The 23,538-nt window shown below is 37.6% G+C and overlaps 1 protein-coding gene across 1 annotated transcript in view; it reads right to left on the minus strand.

Annotated features, from left to right (window-relative positions):
- Window positions 1–329: 329 nt before the first annotated feature.
- LOC141550295 (uncharacterized) overlaps window positions 330–23,538 on the minus strand; it is a 155,855-nt gene continuing 132,646 nt past the window's right edge. Inside the window, exons 68-73 of the mRNA XM_074280791.1 lie at window positions 22,657–22,859; window positions 13,888–14,077; window positions 10,448–10,557; window positions 9,122–9,244; window positions 8,446–8,587; window positions 330–1,281 (exon numbers count right to left, since the gene is read on the minus strand). Of these exons, the coding sequence (XP_074136892.1) occupies window positions 1,277–1,281; window positions 8,446–8,587; window positions 9,122–9,244; window positions 10,448–10,557; window positions 13,888–14,077; window positions 22,657–22,859 (773 nt within the window). The 3' untranslated portion in view covers window positions 330–1,276. The remainder of the gene's footprint in view (window positions 1,282–8,445; window positions 8,588–9,121; window positions 9,245–10,447; window positions 10,558–13,887; window positions 14,078–22,656; window positions 22,860–23,538) is intronic.

Raw genomic sequence — 23,538 nt, forward strand, 5'->3', positions numbered from 1 at the left:
GTCTAACTATGTGATCTTGAGATGTTTTTCCTCTCTGGGCTGATTTCATCATTGTAAAAGAGAGATAATACTCTCTACTTTGGATTTAAGATAGTTAAAACAGAAGTTCATAACTTGGAGATCATAAACTTTTAATAATTGATAGCTATATTTTGACATGTGGTTTTCTTTATAATTCTATGTATTTTATTAAATTATTTATTAAAAACAAAAGGGTTACATAGGTTTCAGAATCCGGTTTAATAATATATTCAAAGTACCACATAAACCTAAATTATTTTTACTGGTGGATTTAGTAATAGATTCCCCAAAACAAACAAGTGATTTGATTGGATTCAACCAAATTTATTAATAAGTAACAAAATTAAAGAAATTACATTAAATCAAATTCACAAATTTTGATTACAGTATAAATCAGGACCCTGTTATTCCATGTCATGGCCAGAATAAGTTATGAAAACCCGTGACTAAGTGCTCATTCACTTGAGAGCTACCCAGGAATATTAATTCAGGAGGTTGTTCCCACCAAAGCTCAAAATTTAAATCTAGTTTATTTACAGTAATTTAAAAAAATAGCTTAATAACAAGAAAATCTGAAAAGATCTCCACTTTTTGAAAATATTATGGCTGCCTGAGCAAAATGCAACCCTAATTTCTCCTCAATCCTGGTAGGAAATGAGAAGTTGGGACAGCTAAGGTCAAGGAAGCCAAATTGGATGGTTTTTTAAGCCAATCATAAAATAGAATTTGATGATAAAATACATCTGGAAGAAACCTGAGTTAATAGTAAGACTTCCTTACAGCTGACACAACTGATTCAGAACTACCATGCTTTGTGTAGTAAGTGCTCACTAAACAGACAATGAATAAGTAGTCTTTCCAGCCAAAGCATATTGTTCTCTCTTCTTCACTCTGGAGTAAAACAAATCCTCTGAACTGTCAGAGGAGAGCTTTTTGGGCCAGAATAGGGAACATTACAGTACCTAATGTCTTAGGCTCTTGCAGTGAAGGAAGAAGACCTTCACTGAAACCTGTTGGAGAGAACTATGTGTCCTTGGCCATACTACTTAAAACAATAAATGGCTCCCCTTCAGCAGGCCACGGGCTAGCGTGCTAGATATTTTCTTCATTTTCTTGGGTGTCCTGGGGATGCATTTTCTCCCTTCTTAGGGATGATTCTCTACAAGATTGCCATTGGTTGTTGGATGCTAGAACTTGTCAAAAGGTGAAAGAGCTGGCTCTCCTTTGTCGGCCCAGAGCAGCCCTGAGCAGAATCTTAAGCTGCAAGAGAAAATAGAAATGAGGCCCTTCTTCAGGGCAGAAGGAACAAACCTTGTCTTGACAGGCCTTAGCATCTTGCACTCTGCCAAATGCATCCCAAAATTATCTTCTTTTGCCTTCATAAATCTTCTATTATACTCAGTGTAAGCATGAAGACTACAAAGTCTTTGCTTTTAAGGAATGACTACTCTAGAGTTGGAAAGAATTGTCAAAGTTATCCAATCCAGAGCTAAGGGAATTGAGACTTTTTTCTTCTCAATAACACCTTCATGAAGCTACTTCTATAAAACTGAAGCCAAATAAATCAATGAAGATGACATATAATCACAAATCTGGACTTGAGGAACTGAGTTCAAATCTCCCCTTTATAACTTACTACTTATGTGAACTAGTCTTAATGTCCCTAAAGGATGCCTTCTTCCTATGCTTCTCCTTTCTCAGTCCTATAAATCCAGATTGAGAGGGTACTGTCAAGGTACCAAGGGCTTAAACTCATAGAATAATACGATATTAGAAATAAAAGACCCTTTTAGGGAATAACCCATTTTATCTCCATTTTTAAAAATGAGGAAATATTGAATGCTTACTGTATTTAAATTGCAGTTTCAATCTTATTAGGCCAGTGAGGAAATAGACTCACTTTGAATAAATCCTTTTCTCTGAGGAGTAATCACTTCCCAGAAACACTAAATGATCCTGCAGTATCCTAAAGGAAGTGATTGAACTTACCTTTCATTTATTTTTCCTTATCCTTCATCAATCTGACAAAAATGACACAAAGCTATCACTTTTTTCAGATCATGCCCTAAAAGTAATTGGGTTCTTTGTAATTTTGGGATTGTAGTCTTGTTCTACCATGTTTTCTATTTTAGGGTCAAACTGAGAGACACACATAAAAGATAGTGAAGATCTGAGTATGGGCTGTGGTTGTCTAGGGCTCGTGTTAGATGGATGGACCTTTCCCCAGCAGTGTTCCTTGCATAATAAAACTCTGAAGGTTTGCAACTCATAAAACAACAAATTACAATTATATCATCAGTATATGTGTATGTGTGTATATACTTACATATATATGTATATATGTGTTATATATGTACATATATATGATTTAAAATATAATTCCTCCCTCCTCCCAAACTTTGGCTTACTTGTGGCACAAATTTATGTTGTTAAAAAATATTGTTGAAAAAAAAGAAACGTCTTCCTGAGTTCAAATCTGGTCTCAGACACTAGCTATGTGACCCAGGGCAAGCAAGTCATTTACCCCTGTTTGTTTCAGTTTCCTCATCCGTAAAATGAGCTGGAGAAGGAAATGGCAAATCACCCTAGTATTTTTGCCAAGAAAATCCTAAATGGGATCACGAATAAAAAAAATACTGAAGGTAATACATGCTGATTCAGAAATAAAGTTGTTAGAGGAACTGACAAAAAAAATGTTGATGATAAAATAATAGAACCAGAAATCATCCCAGCTTTAGGCAGAGGAATTTCCTTTTTTCTTCCTGATAATTTTTCTAGGTGCTAAATTTGCTTTTTTGTATGCACAGCTAAGTCTTGAACAGTTATACTAACTCCTATCTCATACTTTTGCCATCTTCTTGGATACAATCAGGGAATGTATCCATTATCAATTTTTTTCAACAACTAATTGGGAGACAGCTATGACTTTAAAAATTTTGCTATGGTTAACAGAAGGAAAAAGGGGAAGCCAGAAGAACTCTGACAATATAGATGTGTCCAAGAAAATGGCAAAAGATAGAACTTGAAAGTTGAGACAACTGTAGGAGATTTAACTGGGCATGTAACAGGTAAATTTAGTAACCTAAGTCTAAGCCCTTTATTTCTTGATTTTAGGACCCAGCTGGCTGGGCCACAAATTTGGCAACAACTCAGAACCTATCGCTGTTTTTCCCTGAGGGTAGCCAATGCTGATGAAGACCAAGTTGGACATCTCTTTGCTTTCCTTCATGTGAATGTATGTGGTTTGGCAAAGACTTATTTTTTTTTTAAACAAACTCCTCCAGGGCAAGTACTAAATCTATTTTGTTATTTGTGCCCAGAAAAGTGCCATACATGTGTGTGATCACTTAATAAGTACTGGGTGGCCTGAAAAGGAGCAGCCCTAATTGTTGTGTGTGTGTGTGTGTGTGTGTGTGTTGTTGTTGTTGTTGTTGTTTTTGTAGAAATACAGACATTGTCAGAAATACTGACTTATTAAACAACCAAGCTCTCCCTCAATGTCTTCAGATTTTCTGAACAGAAACTAAAATGAAACTGATTTTCTGTACTTTCTGGTCTTAAAAGACCAAACATGTTTGAGAAGCTCAGCTTGTGTTAAAAACAAAAACAAAAACAAACAAACAAACAAACAAACAAACAAAAAAAACAGAGAAAAAGATAGAGCTCCAGCTCTATTTAATTCATGAAGAGTTGGACATGACTGAAAATGACTAAATTAAATGAAACTCCTGGTTTAGATTTCTTGGGCTAAAGATTATTATTTCAGCAAAGTTTTAAAAGTCAAAGCCAATTCCTCTTTCTTCACCTATAAGGAAAAAAAATGAAATTGAAGGAGAGCTTTAACAATGAACATGTTCCCTAGGTGTATACAAGAGACTAGCAAATGCTCTCACCATTTGTAAGGATATTTGCATCTCAAATCCCTTTTCCTATCCTTTGGCCTTTACACTCTACCACAAAATCCCACACTGCCACATTTATTTTTTTGGGGGGGGTCTCCTGTTGTGGCTGTTATGGAGTATGATCTCCTCTGGGGGATTTATGGAGAGATACAGATGATAGTCAGGGGGCAGACAAACAAGGATGAGTTGCATTTTGCATCTGTAGATGATGAGATAAGAGCTTTATCAAAGTCTTGATAAGTAGGAAATAGTGTTTTAGTGTTGGTGCAAAATACTTTCCAACTCCATATTGTATGGAGTAGAACTACTATAGTTTCTGGAAGCCAAGTTTATGACAAACCCTCAGTTCAGGACAAGCCAGTTGGTCCAGTGACTTGTGTACACAAGGGAACAGCAGGAACATTTCTCAAGATCATTTTGAATGAACTCAGAGAAGTCATTTAATATCTCTGAGACTTCTTTGACTTTGCCTTATAAAGGGAGAGAGTAATACTTGACTTCTATCTTTTGGGGAAGCTATGGAAGAAACAATAACTGTTAATGATTTGAGGGAAAGGAATCATTCTTTGATTCCAAGTTTATTTTTGTTGGGAGAGCAGGTAATACAGTTAGCCCTTCCACATCTTGGGGGTTAGGGGTATGGTACTGCTATGATCTGGAAAAGTTGCATAAATTTTTTTTTGGCCCTCACTTTTCACCAAAGAAAAAGTCAGAATTTTTTCTTTGTTTTTTATGGGGTTTTTACAGTACCTTATTGTAAAATTTAGGTTAAGTATTTGGTCATAGGCTATGTGTAGGTCAATCCTAAGTAAAATTATTTTTTCAATATTGTCTGTTTCCATGAAACTTCCAAAATATTCCCATTTAATTTCTTATGCTGACCAACCCCTTGATCAGAGAAAGGCATGATGTGGAGGGGATAACTGTAAAACTCTGGAATGCTAACTTGTATCAAGATACAAGTGATATTCCATCCCCATTCTTGGTGAGGTAAGATGACTGAGAAATACAGGGCTGTATCCTTCCCTGGTCTAAAGATAGATCGTACCTGGAATGAAGTAATATAATTTTTAATGCTCTTTTCTTAATGATCTTATCCCAAATACCATACCTTTCTTTCTCCATATATATAAAACATATATGTATTTTATCTGAATGTCCTCTATGTAGGTAGCCAGGTTGGCTACTCTTAGTTATGAATCCCAAGGGAGCAAAGACTACATTTGTGTCCTTTAGTCTTATGATAAATGGATGGACAATTCATAAACTTTGTTTGAACTGGATTGCCTTTGGAAAATCACAAATGAAGCCAGATTTCTCTCTTTGAAACAAAGGCCCATATTTTTAACACCAATATTTTTCTGGTGAAATCATATGAATAAAGGAATGCCAGCCTCTGGAAAATTAAAGTTAAGGATTGCTCACGGTATGACAGAGAGGTGCATGGGGGAATAAGCAGGCTACAAACCATTACAAATAAGACATAGTGTAAAGGATATCATCAAAGAAAGGTAAGATAGGACACAAGACAGACCAGTTACATAACACTACCTAAAGGGAGGGATGCCACTTGTTCCATTCAATGTCAAGAGATCTAAAGAAAGGATCCCAGTATTTTGGGTAGACCTCCAAGGAAGTATTTATGGAAAGATAGGTATAATTGTCAGGGGACAAACAAGTAAAGTGAGTTGCAATTAGCATCTATAGATGATGAGATAGGCAATTAAAGGATTGCCTCGTAGGAAGTAGAATAATTTTGGTTGTTGGTATAAAATATGGTTATATGGTATAAAATATGCTTGAGTTCATTTTGCCTTGGTAACCAAGAATCTTCTCACCTTAGCACTAACCAGATCTTTTGCAATTTTGTAAAATGGGGGAAGGATTTGGAAATAAACCATGTTAGAGACTCAGAAATATGTTAGAAGTTAAAAGAAACTGTGGACTATAACTGGAAGAATTTAGACTGAAAGACCCTAGATAGCAATAGGAGAAAAGGAGATTAAAAGATAAGCCTTTAAAGTGAATAAGGAAATTTCTAACTAGTGGGCTGGGGTTTCATCATCAAGGAGTTAATAAATACCCCATGAGTTTAGCAAACGACAAAAAGGGTGGGTAGCCCCCATTCCCTATGAGGAAGTAGTTTTATGTCAGCTAAGAACTGCAGAAAGAGAGAAGCAGCTCTGAGGTGTCAGAGGCATGTATTACTTTGGACATATATGTTTATGCCTTCTTTTGTAATTTATGGGAAAGAATCTATTAGAGGAATATTTTGTTACTTTCTAATGCTTTTGATAAATGTCTTTTGATTTCAATTAATAATACATCTTCTGGTTAGTTTGGCAATAGGAAACACATTAGTGGAGGCTTTAAGGTATTATTTTTGAATGGATGGATCCTGGTGCTCAAAATGCCTCCAAACATAAGGTCCTCTTCTTAGGGCTCACATGTGAGAGTGCAGCATAGCTGCTCAAAAGTATTATAACACTGGGAAAATAAATATTCAATCAAGGCTTTTATGATTGAATGACTTTTTAAAAAAATAATATGTTTACTTCCCAATTAGTTCAAATAATAAATTCCCTGATATGATTGCATGTATTCTAATTTACACTATTCAAAATTACAATTATGTAAAATATATTTGGTTCTAGCCCAGTGAAGATATTCAGTGCTTCAGGAGATTGATTATTCTGACTAATAATAATTCTGCCTTGATGTATAGAGGTAGATGATATCTTTAGATCCTTTCAAACTTAAAAAATTAGCAATTCCAGGCTAGATCTTCCTTTAGTCATCTAACTTTGAAAAAAATCATTTCCTAATAGGATGAAAAGATGCCAAACAATTAGTCAAAGTGTAGTGCAGGTAAATATTCAATAACTGGCTCTACAAAAAGAAATACACACACACACACACATACACACACACACTGACAATTTAATAACTGGAGGTATAAGCTAGTTCTAAGACTTTCCTTATATGCTATTTCAGTGCTGTCTATATAAAAAAATCATCTTAGAAAAGACCTTTCCATTATTATATTACTATTATAAAAGGCCTTTATTAAATGCCTATTTCTATCTGATGCCTCGCTATGAAGTAAAATAGCTCAATCTTATAAATGATTTCTGGTTTTAATAGTGTGTATGCTATTCCTTCATACCAAGTAGATAGTTCAATGAGCTGCTTCGGTCAACAAGATTTATTATCTATTGGTCAACTTTTCAATATAAGTTTCCCTGAGTTCAGCTAGTTTGGTTCTTTGGCCAGATACCATCTGGTCCATTGCTTGGCTCCTACTCAAAGCCTTCCCAAATTGTTAGGCCTTTTCCATGGCTTGTATTTCATTGATATCCCTTTGGATAATATGGGGTCACCTTCACATGACCATAAGCCCTCAGATTGGGCCTTTTGTAGAGGTTAAATGAAGTAGTATGTGTAAAGTGCTCTGAAACTATTAAGCACTATATAAATGTGAGTTATTATTATTGGATACCATTTGAAGAACACTATAGGGAATCCCTGGCACTTAAAGTTTGATAACACAAGTATGTAACCTCAGACAATGTAAAACTAAATGGATAGGGGGAAGCATTAATGTTAAATATGGCGAAGCAAAGTGTATTTGTGTGCAGTAATAAGGATAAGTGCAACCCATTAGCTATCTAATAAAGCACAAATTTTTAGCATTCATTGCCTCCCAAAATTGGAACCAGCCTGAGCTTATCTCAGATTTCTCCCTATTTTGTACTCTAACCATTGAAACTGAAATCACCCCCTAACTTCCAGTCTCTATGCTTTTGTTCTAATTGTGCATTCTCCCTGGAATATGCTCTTCATCTGATATCTATCCATCCTTCAAAGCTCAGCTTAAAGGTCATCACCTCATTTATCTAGTGCCTGCTAAGTTTTGTGTCTCATTGGAAATTCAAAGATGACATGAAATCTTGTAGAGTACCAGTCATGAAGACTTGTACTTTATAATCCTCAGTAAGTCACTTAATTTTTGCCTGTCTCAGTTTCCTTGACTGTAAAATGGAGAGCACAATCTCATCTCTCACAGTTGTGAGGATCAAATGAGATAACATGCTAAAGGCACATAGTAGGCATTTAATAAATGCTTATCTTCCCCCTCTACAGTCTAATTTGTATTCAGTTCATTCATTCAATAAATATCAAAATGGGAGGCACTAAGGATACTAAAACAAAGAAATTCCTTAAGTTTATATGCTAGGAGAAAAAGGAATAGAGAATAATATGTATGTTTACACAAAGCTAAATAAAAATGTGTATAAAGTAATTTGTCAAGGGAAGGGTCATCTACAATCATTTGGGCTTGTGTTTTATTTCCTTAGCAAAATATTTTTCTGTTTCTGCTACAGGCATAATGTCTCACATATAAGACCTCAATATTTATAAATGAATAATTAGGAAGGAACATCTATGGGAAATTTTTGAGTGACCGAGTGAGGGAACCATTAGACAAAGATAATTTCAGAGAGTTTTAAAAAGTACTTACCACACCGAGGGGGAATTGCCAGAGGTACAAAGCCTCGACCACAGAGATGGATGTAGGCAGAGACCACGTTACAGGCAGCCTGGAGTTCACTTATCTCACAGGTATCTCCGATGCACATACTGTAAAAGGGCGCAGGATCTACCTGGAATAAAATGCCCCACAGCCACTTTATCTTAACTGTGGGTCAATCAATAAGTGACTAATAGGTTGGGGAATAGGGCAGATCAACAGAAAGAAGGGATGGAAATTAGACCCTTTTGTTGGCTATTAAAGAGTTTTCTAGGACCTGGAGGCAAGGAGGAGGTGAATCTGTCATTTACTAAATTTGCTTTTCCAGCTTGGAATGGTATTGCTGACTCACATTTTCCTGGGATCAGGTTTAAAAAGTTGCTTTAGAATTAAAGAATTTTGACCTTTCATCTGCTTAGTGTAGGGTTAATCAAAAGACTATTTAGAGAACTGGTGTATTAAGATCAAGGAAACTTACTGTGGAAAAAATAACTGCAGTTGGAGACTGTTTGTTCCATTCCACTAGGGGCAATGGGTCTTAGTACTCAGGAAGAAGGTCCCTATGTTACCAAGCATGGTCCTTCCCTTCTCCTTGTTCCTATGGTGTTTCCTCTTCCTAATTTTTTTTGTTTTTTTTGTTTTTATCACCAGCACAACCTGTACTCACCACTCGGAAGCAATTACGCAGCTCAGAGTGGGCATCCAGAAAGAATGCCTTGCAGAGTCTGAAGGACGGAGCCTGGAGACAGGCCTCTGCTTTCCTTCTCTGGGCCTGGCACTCGCTATCCACCTAGTGGGGTAAACATAAACAGTTCCCGAAGAATAATAATGGCTTCTGTCATTGCTCCTCACAATACTGTAAGATAAGTATCACAGACATTATTCCCATTTCATAGATGCAGAAATTAGGGTTCCAAGATGTTAAGTGATTTCCCCCCCAGTCATACAGTTTATAAATATCAGAGCTTGGATTTGAATCCAAGATTTATGGGCTAGAATTGTTTTAGTCTTTGTATTTATATTCCTGACATCTAGTACGATGCTTGGCACATAACAGCTACTTAATGAAGATTGGATTTTTTTGTGCCCCAGATAGTTCCATTTCTAGTGAAAACCAGAATTTAAGAACCTGGGACAACTTAAAATATGCCATTTCTAACATTCGAGATCTGCTACTTACCTCATATAATCTTGACTACGTCACTTGATCTTTGGTTTTCTCCACAATAAATCATGATGGATCTTAATATTGTTGTAAATATGATTATTGAGAAGCCCCAGTAATGGAGGGGCTAGCTAAATAGATCAGTCATTAGAATGTTTACAATATGTTCTGAGGGGGCAGCTAAAGTGAAGAGGGTAGAAGTCTTGGAGTCATCTTCTTGAGGTCAAATCAGCTCCAGACACTTATTAGCTGTGTGACCTTAAGTAAGTCAGTTGGGACACAACTGAAATGATTGAGCAAAAAGCTAGCATTCTCTGCATTCTTATAATCCAAATAGAAGATGCAGATTTATGTTCTCAAGATTGAACACAATCTAAGGGTATATATATATATATTTTTTTCAATATATAATTTTTCATTATCGACCCTTGAAAAACTGTGTTCCAAATTTTCTTCCCCTTGATGGCAAGTAATCCAATATATGCTCTAACACCTTTTTCACTGTATGCCTCTGCCTCTGATAGTGGGTCTTTCTGGGGTAGCCTAGCAGAGAGACACTGGGTAGTGCAACAGAGCCCTGGGTATAAACAAATAAAGAAAGTAAAAATAAGCAAGTTTAAAAATATCTATCTTTGATCTGCATTAAGGCTCTATCAGGTGATCTCTACTCCAGGCCTGGTACACCTAGCTGCCCTATTAAAGAATTGCCCTATATTGTCAGGCAATAAATCTCTTCTAATAGAGACCTGGAGACACCTTCTAGTGAGTAAGGAGACTTTGCTGGAGGACCTGTTTCCTGCTCCCCTTGATGGGGGGTATGGGACTGACCTTCCATGCCTCAGTGAATTCATCCAGGTTCCCCGCCAGGGATCCATTTGGGAGCAACAAATCGTTGCCTGCCTCATTGTCATTGGTGCCCAAGATACCTGCCGACATACCTGTGGAAAAAGGCCGGGGAGCAAGGCTGGGTGAGGGAGAGAAGCTGACTTAAAAGGGGGCAGGAACAACCTTTGACTCTTTTTTCCCCCATAGTAGAGGATCTTACTGCTGAAATGGAATAGTGAAAATAAAGGAGTCTTGAACCTGAGTCAAATTCTGCCTCCAATACTTACTAGCTGTCTGCCCCAAGCAATGATCTTAGCACTGGGCCTTGAGTCAGGAAGACCCAAGTTCAAATGTGGCCCAAATGCTTCCTCTCTGTGACTCTGGGCATGTCATTTCACCTTATTACTCAGCCTTGTGAATGGCAAACCCTTCCAGTATCTTTGCCATGACTCAAAGGGGCTCACAAGGAATCAAACACAACTTAAGGACTCATTAACAACATCCATAGAACCATGAGTGCTCTGCTCATCACTATATTTGTTCCTCACAACAAACTTGAAAGGGAGGTATTGTTATTATCCCCGCTTTATAGATGAGGAGGTATTAATTGACCTCGTCAGAGATTACACAGTGACAAAAGTGACTGAAGCAGGATTTGAAATCCAGTTTTCCTGACTCCAAAGTCTAGCATTCTAGAAACAAATCTAGTGATTTGTCCAGTATTCTCCAAAGGACTCAAAACCAGATTGTTGTTGTTTTTTTTAAACTCCAAACCCAATATTTTTCCCATTCTATGAAATAAAATTAACTTGAGTCTGGACCATATAACTGAGAAGGTGGGGTGTATTTAGTGGACTGGTGGGGCAGGGAAGGGGGAACCAAGCAGACCTACCAGGACACACCTGGAAGGTGTGCCTACACCTGGGCAATACACCTGGAAGGTGTGCCTACACTTGGGTGACATACTAATGTCTACATCCATCTATAGACACTTTTTGAGGAAATATCTCCACTGCTGGGCCTTTGCACCAGCTGCTCCTATAACTGGAATTACTGGAATTGCCTTCTCACCTTTGCTTCAAAGAATCCCTACCTTCCTTCAATCAGAGATAACCTCTATGGGTCACTGGTCCTGGTTCCCGCCCTTCTGCCATAGTCCCTTTTCTCGACCCACTCTGCCTGTATCCTGTGTCTATACCTGTTAGAATATAATTTCCTTAAGCCTGGTACTAATTTTGTTTTTTCTTTGTCCCCCAAACACTTAAGTACAAGCCTGGCACATAATGAGTATTTAATAAATGCTTATTGGTTAAATGAAGCAGAAAGTATCTTTTAGGAGAAGGCCCCAAGGTGCCTTTCTAATTTTTAGCATACTTTACTCCCCACTGAGAACACTATATTCCCCTATATTTTGGCTTTTTTATTCTTCCTTATATGAATATGAAATTCAATCTCTTGATTCTACATCTTTGCACAGATTCCCTTCCCCATCTAGGTCCCCTCTAATCCCTGATATGTACTTCTTTCTTAGTATCTCTAGCCATTTAAGAACCATGTTCTATATAAGGCTTTTATTGATCATTTCAACTGCTAGGGCCTTCTCCCTAAATTCTTTTGACACACATATATGTTGTTTTCCCCAGGTAAGATGTGCATTTCTATACTTTCCCTTTGAGCCATAAACAGCACCCCTGCACTTGTTGAAGACCCAGATTGCAACCTAAAGTTATAGGAGAGCACAAAGTCATAAAGAAATCACTAAAATGAAAAGCGTCTAAGGAAAATCTAAGCATATATATATTCCTAAGTCAACTTAAATGCATCCTCCCTCCACCCCAGATGCAATTTCTTCTGGTGTGCTCATATGATAGAGACTTTGCCTTGCCTTCTTTCAAGGGTTTAATATGTCTGAGAGTATTTGATTTAAATCAGAGACAACTCGAGACAGGAAGGACACTCTCTTCAGCTCTCTGAAGGGCTGTCATGGAGGAGGATTAGATTCATTCTGTACGCCAAAGGCATAATGAGGCTCAGTGGGTAGAGATGTCAAAGGAAACAATAAAATCTAGCTATGGGATCATGAGATCAAGCAGGAAGGGGCCTTGTGAATTATCTCTTGTAGTCCCTTCATTGTAAAATGCAAAACTGAGGCCTTTGAGGTGTAAATGACTTGGCCAGACTCATATAAATATTGCAGCTAATGACAGCATCCAACAGTGCCATGGGATGCTGACCCTTTTTTGCTTTTTACTGCCATTACCATAGTTCAGATCCTTATCAACTCTTGCTTGGATTATTCCAATAGATTCATAATTCTTCATTCTCCTCAAAGCTGACAAAATGATTTTCCTCATGTTTTTGTGTATATATTTTGCATTCTTTTATATTATATTGTTTCTGTCACTTTCCCCTCATGGAAAGTAAATGTCCTGAGGACAGAAACTACTGTTTTTTATCATTGTATGTCAGTACCTAGCACATAGTAAATTATTACTAAAAGTTTGTTGATGGATTGACTGTAGTGAGCTCCCCATTCTTGGAACTCAACAAGATATCGGTAGATCACCTGCTTAGGGACATTGTAGAGATTACTGCATTACCAAAAAGGTTGACCTAGAAATCAGAGGTGTCAAATGCATAGCCTGCAGCCCCCAGAACTCCCAAGTTGTGACCAAGGAACTAGGATAAAATGAAATTCAGAAATATTTAACAAAAAATAAATAAAAAATAAAACAACATAATATTATTTTGAAGTTTCTATATTAATATGTATTATATTTGATAGCACTGAACTAAATGACTTCTAAGATCTCTTCCAATTCTGACATTATCTGATTCTGTTCAATATCAGTTTTTCCTTTACTTTGTCTGTCTTAGATTTGTTGTTGTTTGGTGGTATCAATCATTCTGACTCTGCAATTCCATTTGAGGTTTTCTTAGCAAAGATATTGGAGGAGTTTGCTATTTCCTTCTCCAGCTCATTTTATAATAAAATAAATTGAAACAAACAGGGTTAAGTGACTTGTGTAAGTGATCACAGCCATAAGAGTCTAAAGTAAGATTCAGACTGTAAACCTAAAAAGGGTAAATCCCTTTATTTGTGACATTTTCCCCATATAATTCCCAGTGCAATACATAATTACGATTTTGGGATAATGGTAACTACCATTGGTATTTGTCACAAAATAATGGAAGGCAGGAACCAAACTTTTGTCATCCCTCTGGAGGCCTCAGGGCCCAACTTAAGAAATCCAAAATCCCATTAATATATAATATTAATAAATATTATCAATATTTTATTTTATATTACATATTATTATATATAAAATAAATGCTTTAATATAAATACTATTAATAATAAATAAAATAATAATAAAAACTTGAAAATACCAGGCTAGAAACAAAGATATCTTGTCCCCCGTGATGTTTAAGTGAAGGCTTACCATGATTCCAGCCAGCCAGTGTCATACTACAGATATCAGAATGAATGTCACAGGAGACCATAGCACCATTATCATTGGATAATTCTATTTTATAAACTTCTTTCCTCCCATTGGCTCTGATCTTGGCAGGCAAGGGATCCAAACCCAGACAGTTCTCTCCTATTAAGGAAGAATCATATATCTTGTAGACCTGTGATTTGGACAAAGGAATAGAAAAGAATATCTTTAGAATTTGATCGTCTAATAGAGGATGAAATGGGGAGGGGCCTTCATTCAAGAGAGGAGGAATGATATAGCCCTACTAACTGAAAAGGAGCCTTCAAATAGCAACCACACACATTAATGCACTCTGGATAGAATTGTAAATTGGTCCAGCCCTTCTGAGAAGCAATTTGAAAACATTTCCATACTATGCATACCCCCCTGACTCAATGATATTACAACTGTACCTCAAAGAGTCAAAGAATGAGGAAAAGATCCATATATATAATTATAATACATATAGTAGCTCTTTTTTTTAGGGGCAAACAGCTAGAAACTAAAAGGGGGCACAAATTATAGTATATTAATGTAATAGAATGCTATTGTGCCATAAAAATGTTGAAAGGGATATTTAATAAAATGCAGTAAGATTCAGATGATACTGTTTTGCGGTTTTCTAAGTCACTATGCATTGAAGTAAATGTTTGATGCCACTGAAATAACTGAGTTCTATGCTCTCCTCCAACTCTGAAGTAAAATGGTCAAAGAAACATGAAAAAACTTGTATGGACAGATTCAGAGCAAAGCAAATATTCCTGGATGAAAAACTTACATAATAAGGACATTGTAAAGACAACTTTAAAAGACTTAAGATATTTGATCAGTTGCAAATTTCCAGAGAACCACTGATAAAGCACAATATTGTCTTTCTTTCCTAATAGAGTTGATGGATTCAAGATACAGAATGAAACATACATTTTGACTCTTGGACAATGAGGGAATTTGTTTTGCTTGCCTAAGCATATTTATTATAAGGTTTTCTCTTTCTTTCTTTCTTTCTTTCTTTCTTTCTTTCTTTCTTTCTTTCTTTCTTTCTTTCTTTCTTTCTTTCTTTCTTTCTTTCTTTCTTTCTTTCTTTCTTTCTTTCTTTCTTTCTTTCTCTTTCTTTCTAATTGGGGTGGGGAACTTGGAAGAGAAAGAAAATACTATAAATACTTGTTAATTAAAAATAAAATAAAAAACAGCAGTGACATAGCTGCTATCCAGGAAATAGCATAGTTGTTTCTCTAGAGGGATGGGCTGTTGGTATTGTTTGGGGTTCTGCAATGATATATGCAATTATGATTTCCACAGAGGCAGCCTTTTGAGAAAAGGTCTAAAGAGATTCGCATGGATATGTTACAGGAAATGTTTAAGAACAGTCCAACGTTAGCCTAGTTAATGTTTAACAGAGTCAGAGGTGTAATCACACCTTTGGAAATCTCCTTAAATATATGATTACCTCTGAACAACAAATATTATTCAGCCTCTAGTTAAGGTTTTCATTGTTAAATGTTAGGTCAGAGCTGTAACTAGTGTGGGACAAACACGTCTTTGTTCTAAGGCACTGACATGGAGGGGAGTATATTTCCTCCCCACAGCAACTTCTGTCCCTACAATTAACAGTCCTCCACTATGCCCCGTTGGCCCATTTTGAGTGTTTTCTGTGCTTTAGTCTGTCCTCCCCCCAGACTTTTGTTCCCCAGGTGAAAGAATTCCTAATTATGGCTCTGCATTAGTAGTTACAGATGTATAATGAATAGTCATCCACAAAGCATCTTTTGCCCACCCACCCCCTGGCAGCTCTTGCCTTAGCTTTCCTACCATAGATTTTATGCTAAGTGATCCCAGCATCTGATGAATGCTTCCTAATAAGCCAAAGGTAAAGGATAATGCTTGGGCCCAGAAATATCCCTCTTACATCTGCCACATTCCTTCATGTTTACTCTCCAAGTCACAGGGCCCCTGAGCTCTGGAGGTGAGGATGGGTGCCTGTTAGAAAGATTAGGATGGGAAGAGCTATCGTTCCTAACAGTCCCCTTTCTAGTTCCCAGGGTATTAAAGTTAATGCCTCTCCACTCTATTTGTAAACATGTTCAATCTTGAAGGCAGGGGTTGGGCTGTTTTTTTTTTTTTTTTTTTTTTTTTTTTTTTTATCATTAATATCCCCAGGATAGGACACTAGCACCTGGACTTACCCAAGTTCAAATCCAGCCTCAAACACTTACTTTGTGAACCTGGGCAAGTCACTTAATTTTGTTTGCCTCAGTTTCCCCATCTGTAAAATAAGCTGAATAAGGAAATGGCAAACCACTCCAATATCTTTGCCAAGAAAACCCCAAATGGGGTAACAGAGTCAGAGGTGACTGAAATGGTTAAACAACAAATCTCTCCATAAGCATCTAATAAATGCTTGTTAATTGATCATAGATTTAGTTAGAAGGCACTTCAGAGGCCATTAACGCCACCTTTCTCACAGATGAGGTAATTAAGGCCCAAGGAGGTTACATAAATAGTAGGTAGCAGAGACAGAATCAGGATTCAGTTCCTCAGCCCCCAGTGCTGAATTTTTTCCCACTGTATTGTGATCAGTCCATTCTCAGATATCTGATTAGCTGTAGTAATTGTTTTTTTCTCTCCCAACTGGCTTCCATCCTTACTGCCCAATATAGTCTTGGGCTGTTCTCTCTTCCACTCTCCTCCACCCCCTATAATAGTTGATACATGCCAAAGAATGTAAACTCATTTTAATGTTGGTCTCAGCCAAAGAGTAGACAATAAATACTTGTTATGAAGGCAAATTGGCAACATCCCAAAGTCAAATACTCTATAAATTACTTTTGGATTATCTGCTGTTTTGGATTATGTTGGATCTTTACCCTCTCTGGGAATGGGGCCCAATAGGTATGATCAGAGACAAATTAACAGTTCCAAGGGAGGAAACATGCCAGAGGGGGAAGGGACGCTTTTAAAGCCTTCATCCAAAGCTAAAAACAGGATTCACTTTCACACAAGTCACTTGGTCCAGCAGAACTGGCTTTTTTTAAGAATTGGAGAGGCTTTACAAGGGAGTTAGGAGCAAGAAGTAGCTTCTCACACTTCACCCAACAGCCCGGACTCCTCTCCACTGTGGCCAGAATCCAAGCCCCAGCTTCTAGTTCCTGGGCCCCCAAACCTCAGCTGTAGCTTGGTGAGATTACTTTGATGGAAAGTCTCTACCATAGGGTCATAAAATTAGACCTGGAAGGACCTTAGGATTCAACTCCTTCATTTTACCAATAAGGAAAGGGAGCCATTAAAAAGTTGAATGACTTGTCTGTGGTAATACAGTTAATGTTTAAGGAGGGATTTGACCATGGGTTTTACTGATTCTAAGGTTGACGGCCTATTCATTATACCAAATTATCTAATGTTCATGCATGTTCAGCACACCCAGGCTCCCATGTTTCTTTGGGCTCATAACAGAATGAAGGCAGCCCCATTGCCTCTCTTACTTGAGTAGCAAAGAGTAGATCAAGATTGATCATATATTGTTGTCAAGTCAAAGTGGCCTGATTACAAAGGTTGGTAAGAATATAGAGTTGATGCATAATGAAGACATTAACCTTATTTCATAGTCATGAGGTTTTTATTTGTATTACCTGAGTGATGGGGTAGATTCCCATCATGAACCAGTTTTTCCAAAACCTATTAGTATAAATCTATCAGACTTTGGGGGGCACAAATAAATCTGATACTTTATACCTTAGATCTTGGAGATGGGGGGTGGATGCAAAGGGAGATTCTAGTGGCAATTGAAATAGAATTTACATGATTCTCCATAGCATAGCCTGCAAACCATCCTTGGAATCTTTTAATTAGTCCAGGCAGCCATCAACCATAGGAAGGGTCCTATAGTAAAGGCATTAGTCCTGGTGAAAATTAGGGACAAAAATCATAATTCATACTACCTTTATCTCAATATAATTGACTTCTTTGGTAATACTCCTTGGTGGTATTCAGTTATGTGTGATTCTGGAGATTTTTTTGGTAAAAATACTGGAGTGGTTTGCCATTTCCTTCTCCAGCTAATTTTACAGATGAGGAAACTGAGGTGAACAGGGTTAAGTGATTTACCCAGGATCACATAACCAGTATCTAAATCTGGATTTGAATGAGTCATATTCCTGGTTCCAGGCCCGACACTCTTCCAATGTACTGCCTAGCTGCTTCTATATATGCTGATTTTTATAATAGCTTTTTATTTTCAAAATATATGCAAAGATAGTTTTCAACAATCCCTTTTGCAAAACCCTGTTCCAAAAATTCTCCCTCTCTTCCCTCCACCCTTTCCCTCCATAGCCAGAGATCCAATACATGCAATTCTTCTATACGTTGTATGCTAACTTAATATATATGCTATATTAATCCCACATGTGCTGTCTTAAGCTTTTAAAACATCAGCATTGTGCCTGCCACATAGTAAATGCTTAATAAGAGTTAACAGATCTTGGGAAAAGTCCATAAACTTTAGCAGACTAGCAAAGAGTTCATTGACCCTAAAAAAGGTTAACCATCCTTGCTTGTAGAAGAATCTGGTTTCAAATCTTGCTCCTAATGTTTAATAGCTCTGGACTTTGATTAAGTCATTTAATTTCCAAAGCTTTCATTGTCCTCATCTATAAAATGGAAAAATTGAAGTCAACTAACATTTGAGTACTTTCCATGTAATAAGCATTCTATTAAGTATAGGAATAAAGGGGGAGGGAAGCCAAGAAGAGGGGGTAGAATTACATGGTCTCTGCAATCCTTCCTAGATGGAATCTGTGATCCTAAGATTTTCCTCTCTGAGAGGGCACAGCTTCAGTTTTATCTAGGGGAGTCAGCAAGGGTTGCAATAAGCTTTTCTGTTTTCCCAATAGGTCCTTGGCTCAGGCTGAGGAGAGGCCCTATGTATGGAGAGCTATAAACAGCTTTCATTGAGCCAGAAACTCTGGGAGGTCCTCTATCCACCTGGTGAAGGAATCTGGGGGACTCATTGTGCTGCAGGCAGGCAAGGTAGCTGGCTCTACCAGCTTCTGAAGCTAATCACTAGCTTCTAAGAGCAAGGTTTCAAAAGTTCCCAGAATATAAACCAGTTTTGTGGAGGGCTAAACCAACTCTTATAAATCATAAATCACTGACTGGAGGCTTTTTAAGATGCACAAACCCACACAGAGATAGGGGTAGGGGGGTATTTGTTTGGAATTGTAAAGAGAGATAAAACTATGATATTCTTCCTTCCATCCATTCCCTGTAGGAATATTCCTAGAGAAACAAGCCAGGGCTGTAGTCTAAGCCACCATTCAAAAATATTATCAGAATATTGTTCTGAGATAGAAATGCAGTTCAAGGAATTAACCAGTTAGAGAGTTAGGCTGGAAGCTATGGAAGCAAAGCTTCTTAATATGAACTTATTTTTTCCTATTTTTAATAATAATAGCTTTTTGTTTTCAAAATATGTGCAAAGATACTTTTCAACATTCATCTTTGCAAAATCTTGTATTCCAAAATTTCTCCCTCTTTTCCCCTAGACAGCATATCCAATATCCACACGTGCAATTCTTCTATACATATTTCCATATTTATCTTGCTGCACAAGAAAAATCAGATCAAAAGAGGAAAAAACGAGAAAGAAAAAATGCAAGTAAACAACAACAAAAAAGTTGAAAATATTATGTTGTGATCCACATTCAGTCCCCATAGTCCTCTCTCTGAATGCAGATGGTTCTCTCCATCACAAGTCTATTGAAATTGGCCAGAAACACCTTATTGTTGAAAAGAGCCATGTCCATCACACTTGATCATCTCATAATCTTGTTATTGTGTACAGTGATCTCTTGGTTCTGCTCACTTCACTCAGCATCAGCATTTATCATTATCTTTTCCCGTAATTTTAGCCAATCTGAGAGGTATGAAGTGGTCCTACAGAATTGTCTTTGTTAGGATTACTAGGTGAGAACTCAGGTTGTCTGGACAGTGACAAGGTGAGAATTCAGGTGGTCTGGACAATTACAAGGTGAGAACTCAGGTTGACTTGATAGAAGGAGCAAGCTCATTGGCTGAAGTGGTTCTTCCCAGAAGCCCTTGAATTATCCCATGCCCATTCTCTGGGAGGATAAAAGAGGCAACATTGGGCCTGGAGAGGAGATTGGACTGGAGAAGGACAAGAGTCAAAGAGGAGAAGACTCTACACTACATCAGGCTTGACGGGGCTCTCTGCAGGAAGGGAAGTCACTTCTCTGGACAAGAGTTAACGGCAACTGCCTGGAGACAACGGTTCCCTACAGGAAGAAGAATCTGTCTGGGAGATTTGAGTAGACACAGTAGATCTCTTCCCAGAGAGCGATCCGGCAGCTTCTGGAGACGACAGCTCGCTACAGTCTTAATTTGCACTTTTCTAATCAATAGTGATTTAGAACGTTTTTTCATCTGACTAAAAATGGTTTTAAATTTTTCATCTAAAAATTGTCCGTTCATATCCTTTGACCATTTACCAACTAGAGAATGGCTTGTTCTCGTATAAATTTGAGTTAATTCTCTATATATTTTAGAAATAAGGCTTTTATCAAAAACTTTAGATGTAAATTTTTTTTCTAGTTTTCTGCTTCCCTTCTAATGTTGGTTGCATTGGTTTTGTTTGTACAAAACCTTTTTAATTTAAAAGAATTAAAATTATCCATTTTGCATTTCATGATGCATGAATTTATTTTTTAAAAATATTTTGATAGCTATATTTCTATAATTGATATCTTTTGTAATCATATGTATCTTACCATATGCATTTAAAAATAAACTGATACTGAGTGAAGTAAGCAGAACCAAGAGAACATTGTATACAATAACAAAATTATGCATTGATCAATTGTGATGGATTTGGTTCTTCTCAATAATGCAATGATCCAAAGCAATTCCAATAGACTTGTGATGGAAATCATCAACCACATCCAGAGAGAAAACTATAGAAACTAAATGTACATCAAAATATAGTATTTTCATTTTTGTTGTTGTTAGTTTGCTTGTGATTTTTGTTTTTTCTCATGGGTTTTTCCCTTTTGATCTGATTTTTCTTGCATAACATGACAAATATAGAACTATGTTCTTAAAAGTTTCACATATTTAAAATATATCAGATTTCTTACTATCTTGGGGAGGGTAGAAGTAAGGGAGGAAGGTAGGGAGAAAATTTTGGAACACAAAGTTTTACAAAAAATGAATGTTGACAACTATGTATTTGAAAAAAATAAAATACTGTTGAATTTTAAAAATATTCTGAGAAGTCGCTAGGCTTCCAAAGGGGTCTAAATTGAAACCCCCTCTGTTAAAAGGTATCCAAAGCAGTGGGCACAAAGGTCATAAAATCATAGATTCAGAAATCTGGAAAGTTGCTTAGAGCCTAATCCCCTCATTTTGAAGATTAAAAAAAAGTGCTGCTAAAGACATGAAATACCACAGAATCTCACCTAAGGTCCTAGAGTCAGAAAGAGCTGGGATCTGGACCCAGATCTGATGTCATATCCCATGTCCTTTCCTCTGTACAAGGAAGGGAAAAAAGACTTCTTTGGAGGGGTTTCAAGTCTTATTTTTTCCATGACTAGCTTCATTATTTTCATCATGAGATCAGATATCTATATCACCATTTTACTTGAATTAATGAGCAAATTTTTCAAAGATGACATGCTAAAGATTCTGATCCCTGTAATTCTCAAGTGTTATGGGGCAGATGATGGGTATTTGGTCTATGCAGAGGAAGGGGACTATACCACCTGTTCTTAAGGAAGGGACACTATCGAATAGTGGCTCTTTTAAACGGTAGGTAGGTATTCTGGCAGTAATAGTCATTGCATTATTACAAAAAAGCCTCCTTTAGTCTGTATGCCAGTCCCTATTCTACTCCAGGTAAAGAAGAGTTAGAGTTATGGTTGAGTTTTACAATAGGAATCATAAGTACATATCAGGAAGCCCTGAATTCAAATGCCCTCAGGCAGGTAGATGTGTGATTATGGAAAAGTTACATAAGCTTTCTGTGGCTCTGAGATCTCTTTCAGCTCTCTGAAGTTTGTTCATATTGTCTCACCCATTACTGTGGATTCCTTGAGGAGATGGACTAATTTTGTTCATCTTTGAATGCTGAGTACTTAACATGGTATCTGGTACATGGCAGATATTTAATAAATACCTGTTGACTTAGTGGCTTGATATATGTGTGTTTCAGCTCTCCATCTATGATTCTATGAGAAGGGAGCACATGGTTACCATGGGAGAAATATGCAGTTAGGATCCCTGGATTCAAAAAAAAGGTAATCTTGTATAGGCAGCTAGCTGGTGCAGTGGATAGAATGCCAGATCTGGAGTCATCCTCCTGAGTTCAAATCTATCCCCATACACTTACTATCTGTGTGACCCTGAGCAGGTCACTTACTCCTGTTTGCCTCAGTTTCCTCATCTGTAAAATGAGTCTGAAGGAAATGGCAAACTATTCTAGTATCTTTGCCAAAAAACCCACAAAAAAACAAAACAACCAAAACCAAAATGTGGTCTTGAAGAATAGGATGTGACTGAAAAATGACTGAACAATCTTATATACACACAAAAATTAACATGCTCTCTCTCTTTCTCCTCTCCCCTTTCTTTTTCCCCTCTTTCCCCTTTTCCCTTCCCCCTCATTACACTCAGATTAGAAACACCAAATCGCGCCCATCACCTTCTTTCTCGCCTATCCTCTCTTACCTTTAGTCCTGGATAGATGATAAAGGCTGTGTGATTCAATTCCACATACAAGGATCTGGGTCCTGTGTTCGGCTGGTTCAGTAAAAACAGGAAGGAGTTCTGAGCAAAGTCTTTGGCGAGCAAGAGGCTACATTTGGAGGTAAGGTCGTAGGCCTGCCCATCGAATGTCACCACGTGCCTGTCCCCAATCATCACAGCATGGTCTGGTGAAGAGGAGGCACAAAGCCAGTGTTATGTCCCAGCATGATCAGATATTAATACTTGAACTTTGGGGGTCTGAGGTGTGACAAGGATAAGGGGTTACCCTGACTGTTAGCTCCCCTGGCTACAACTAAGTGTTAAGGAAACTTGCTTTTTGTCTACAGTCTCACACAGTTGGTGGGAGAATTGCAAAGGACTTTAGAGATCAGAACTTCTCCCCCAAACTGTTCTTTTAATAGAGAAACAAATGGGGCTCCCTGCAGCTCAGCAGCTGCAGCCTCATACCGTTGTGTGACTGGCACCTTACAGCTGACAAGGCATCCAGTCCTGTTTGGAACATACCCATTTTATAGTGAGTCACCCGTGGTACTTTGGCTTGTAGTGTCAGATTTCAAATTGTCTGACTGCAAGGACATTTTGCCACATCCTGTTGGGCTCCTTTTACAAGGTCCCTCATCCCATCTTGTACCCATGAGTCAAGTTCTGGATCCCCAAAATAGAAAAGCCAGGAACACTTAGGGCTGGGAGGTGATTTGACAGTATTTCAAGGATGTTCCCAAATGTAGCCTCTAGTGCTGACTTCCCTTCTCTTTCTCTCTCTCCTGCCTTCCTGATTTTGGGTCATTTCAGTCCTTCTTGACAGGAGGGTAGAAGGCAAGGCAGGGCAAGGAGGGGAAACTG

The sequence above is a fragment of the Sminthopsis crassicaudata genome, chromosome 1 (genome assembly GCF_048593235.1).
Source record: "Sminthopsis crassicaudata isolate SCR6 chromosome 1, ASM4859323v1, whole genome shotgun sequence".
Classification (NCBI taxonomy): domain Eukaryota; kingdom Metazoa; phylum Chordata; class Mammalia; order Dasyuromorphia; family Dasyuridae; genus Sminthopsis; species Sminthopsis crassicaudata.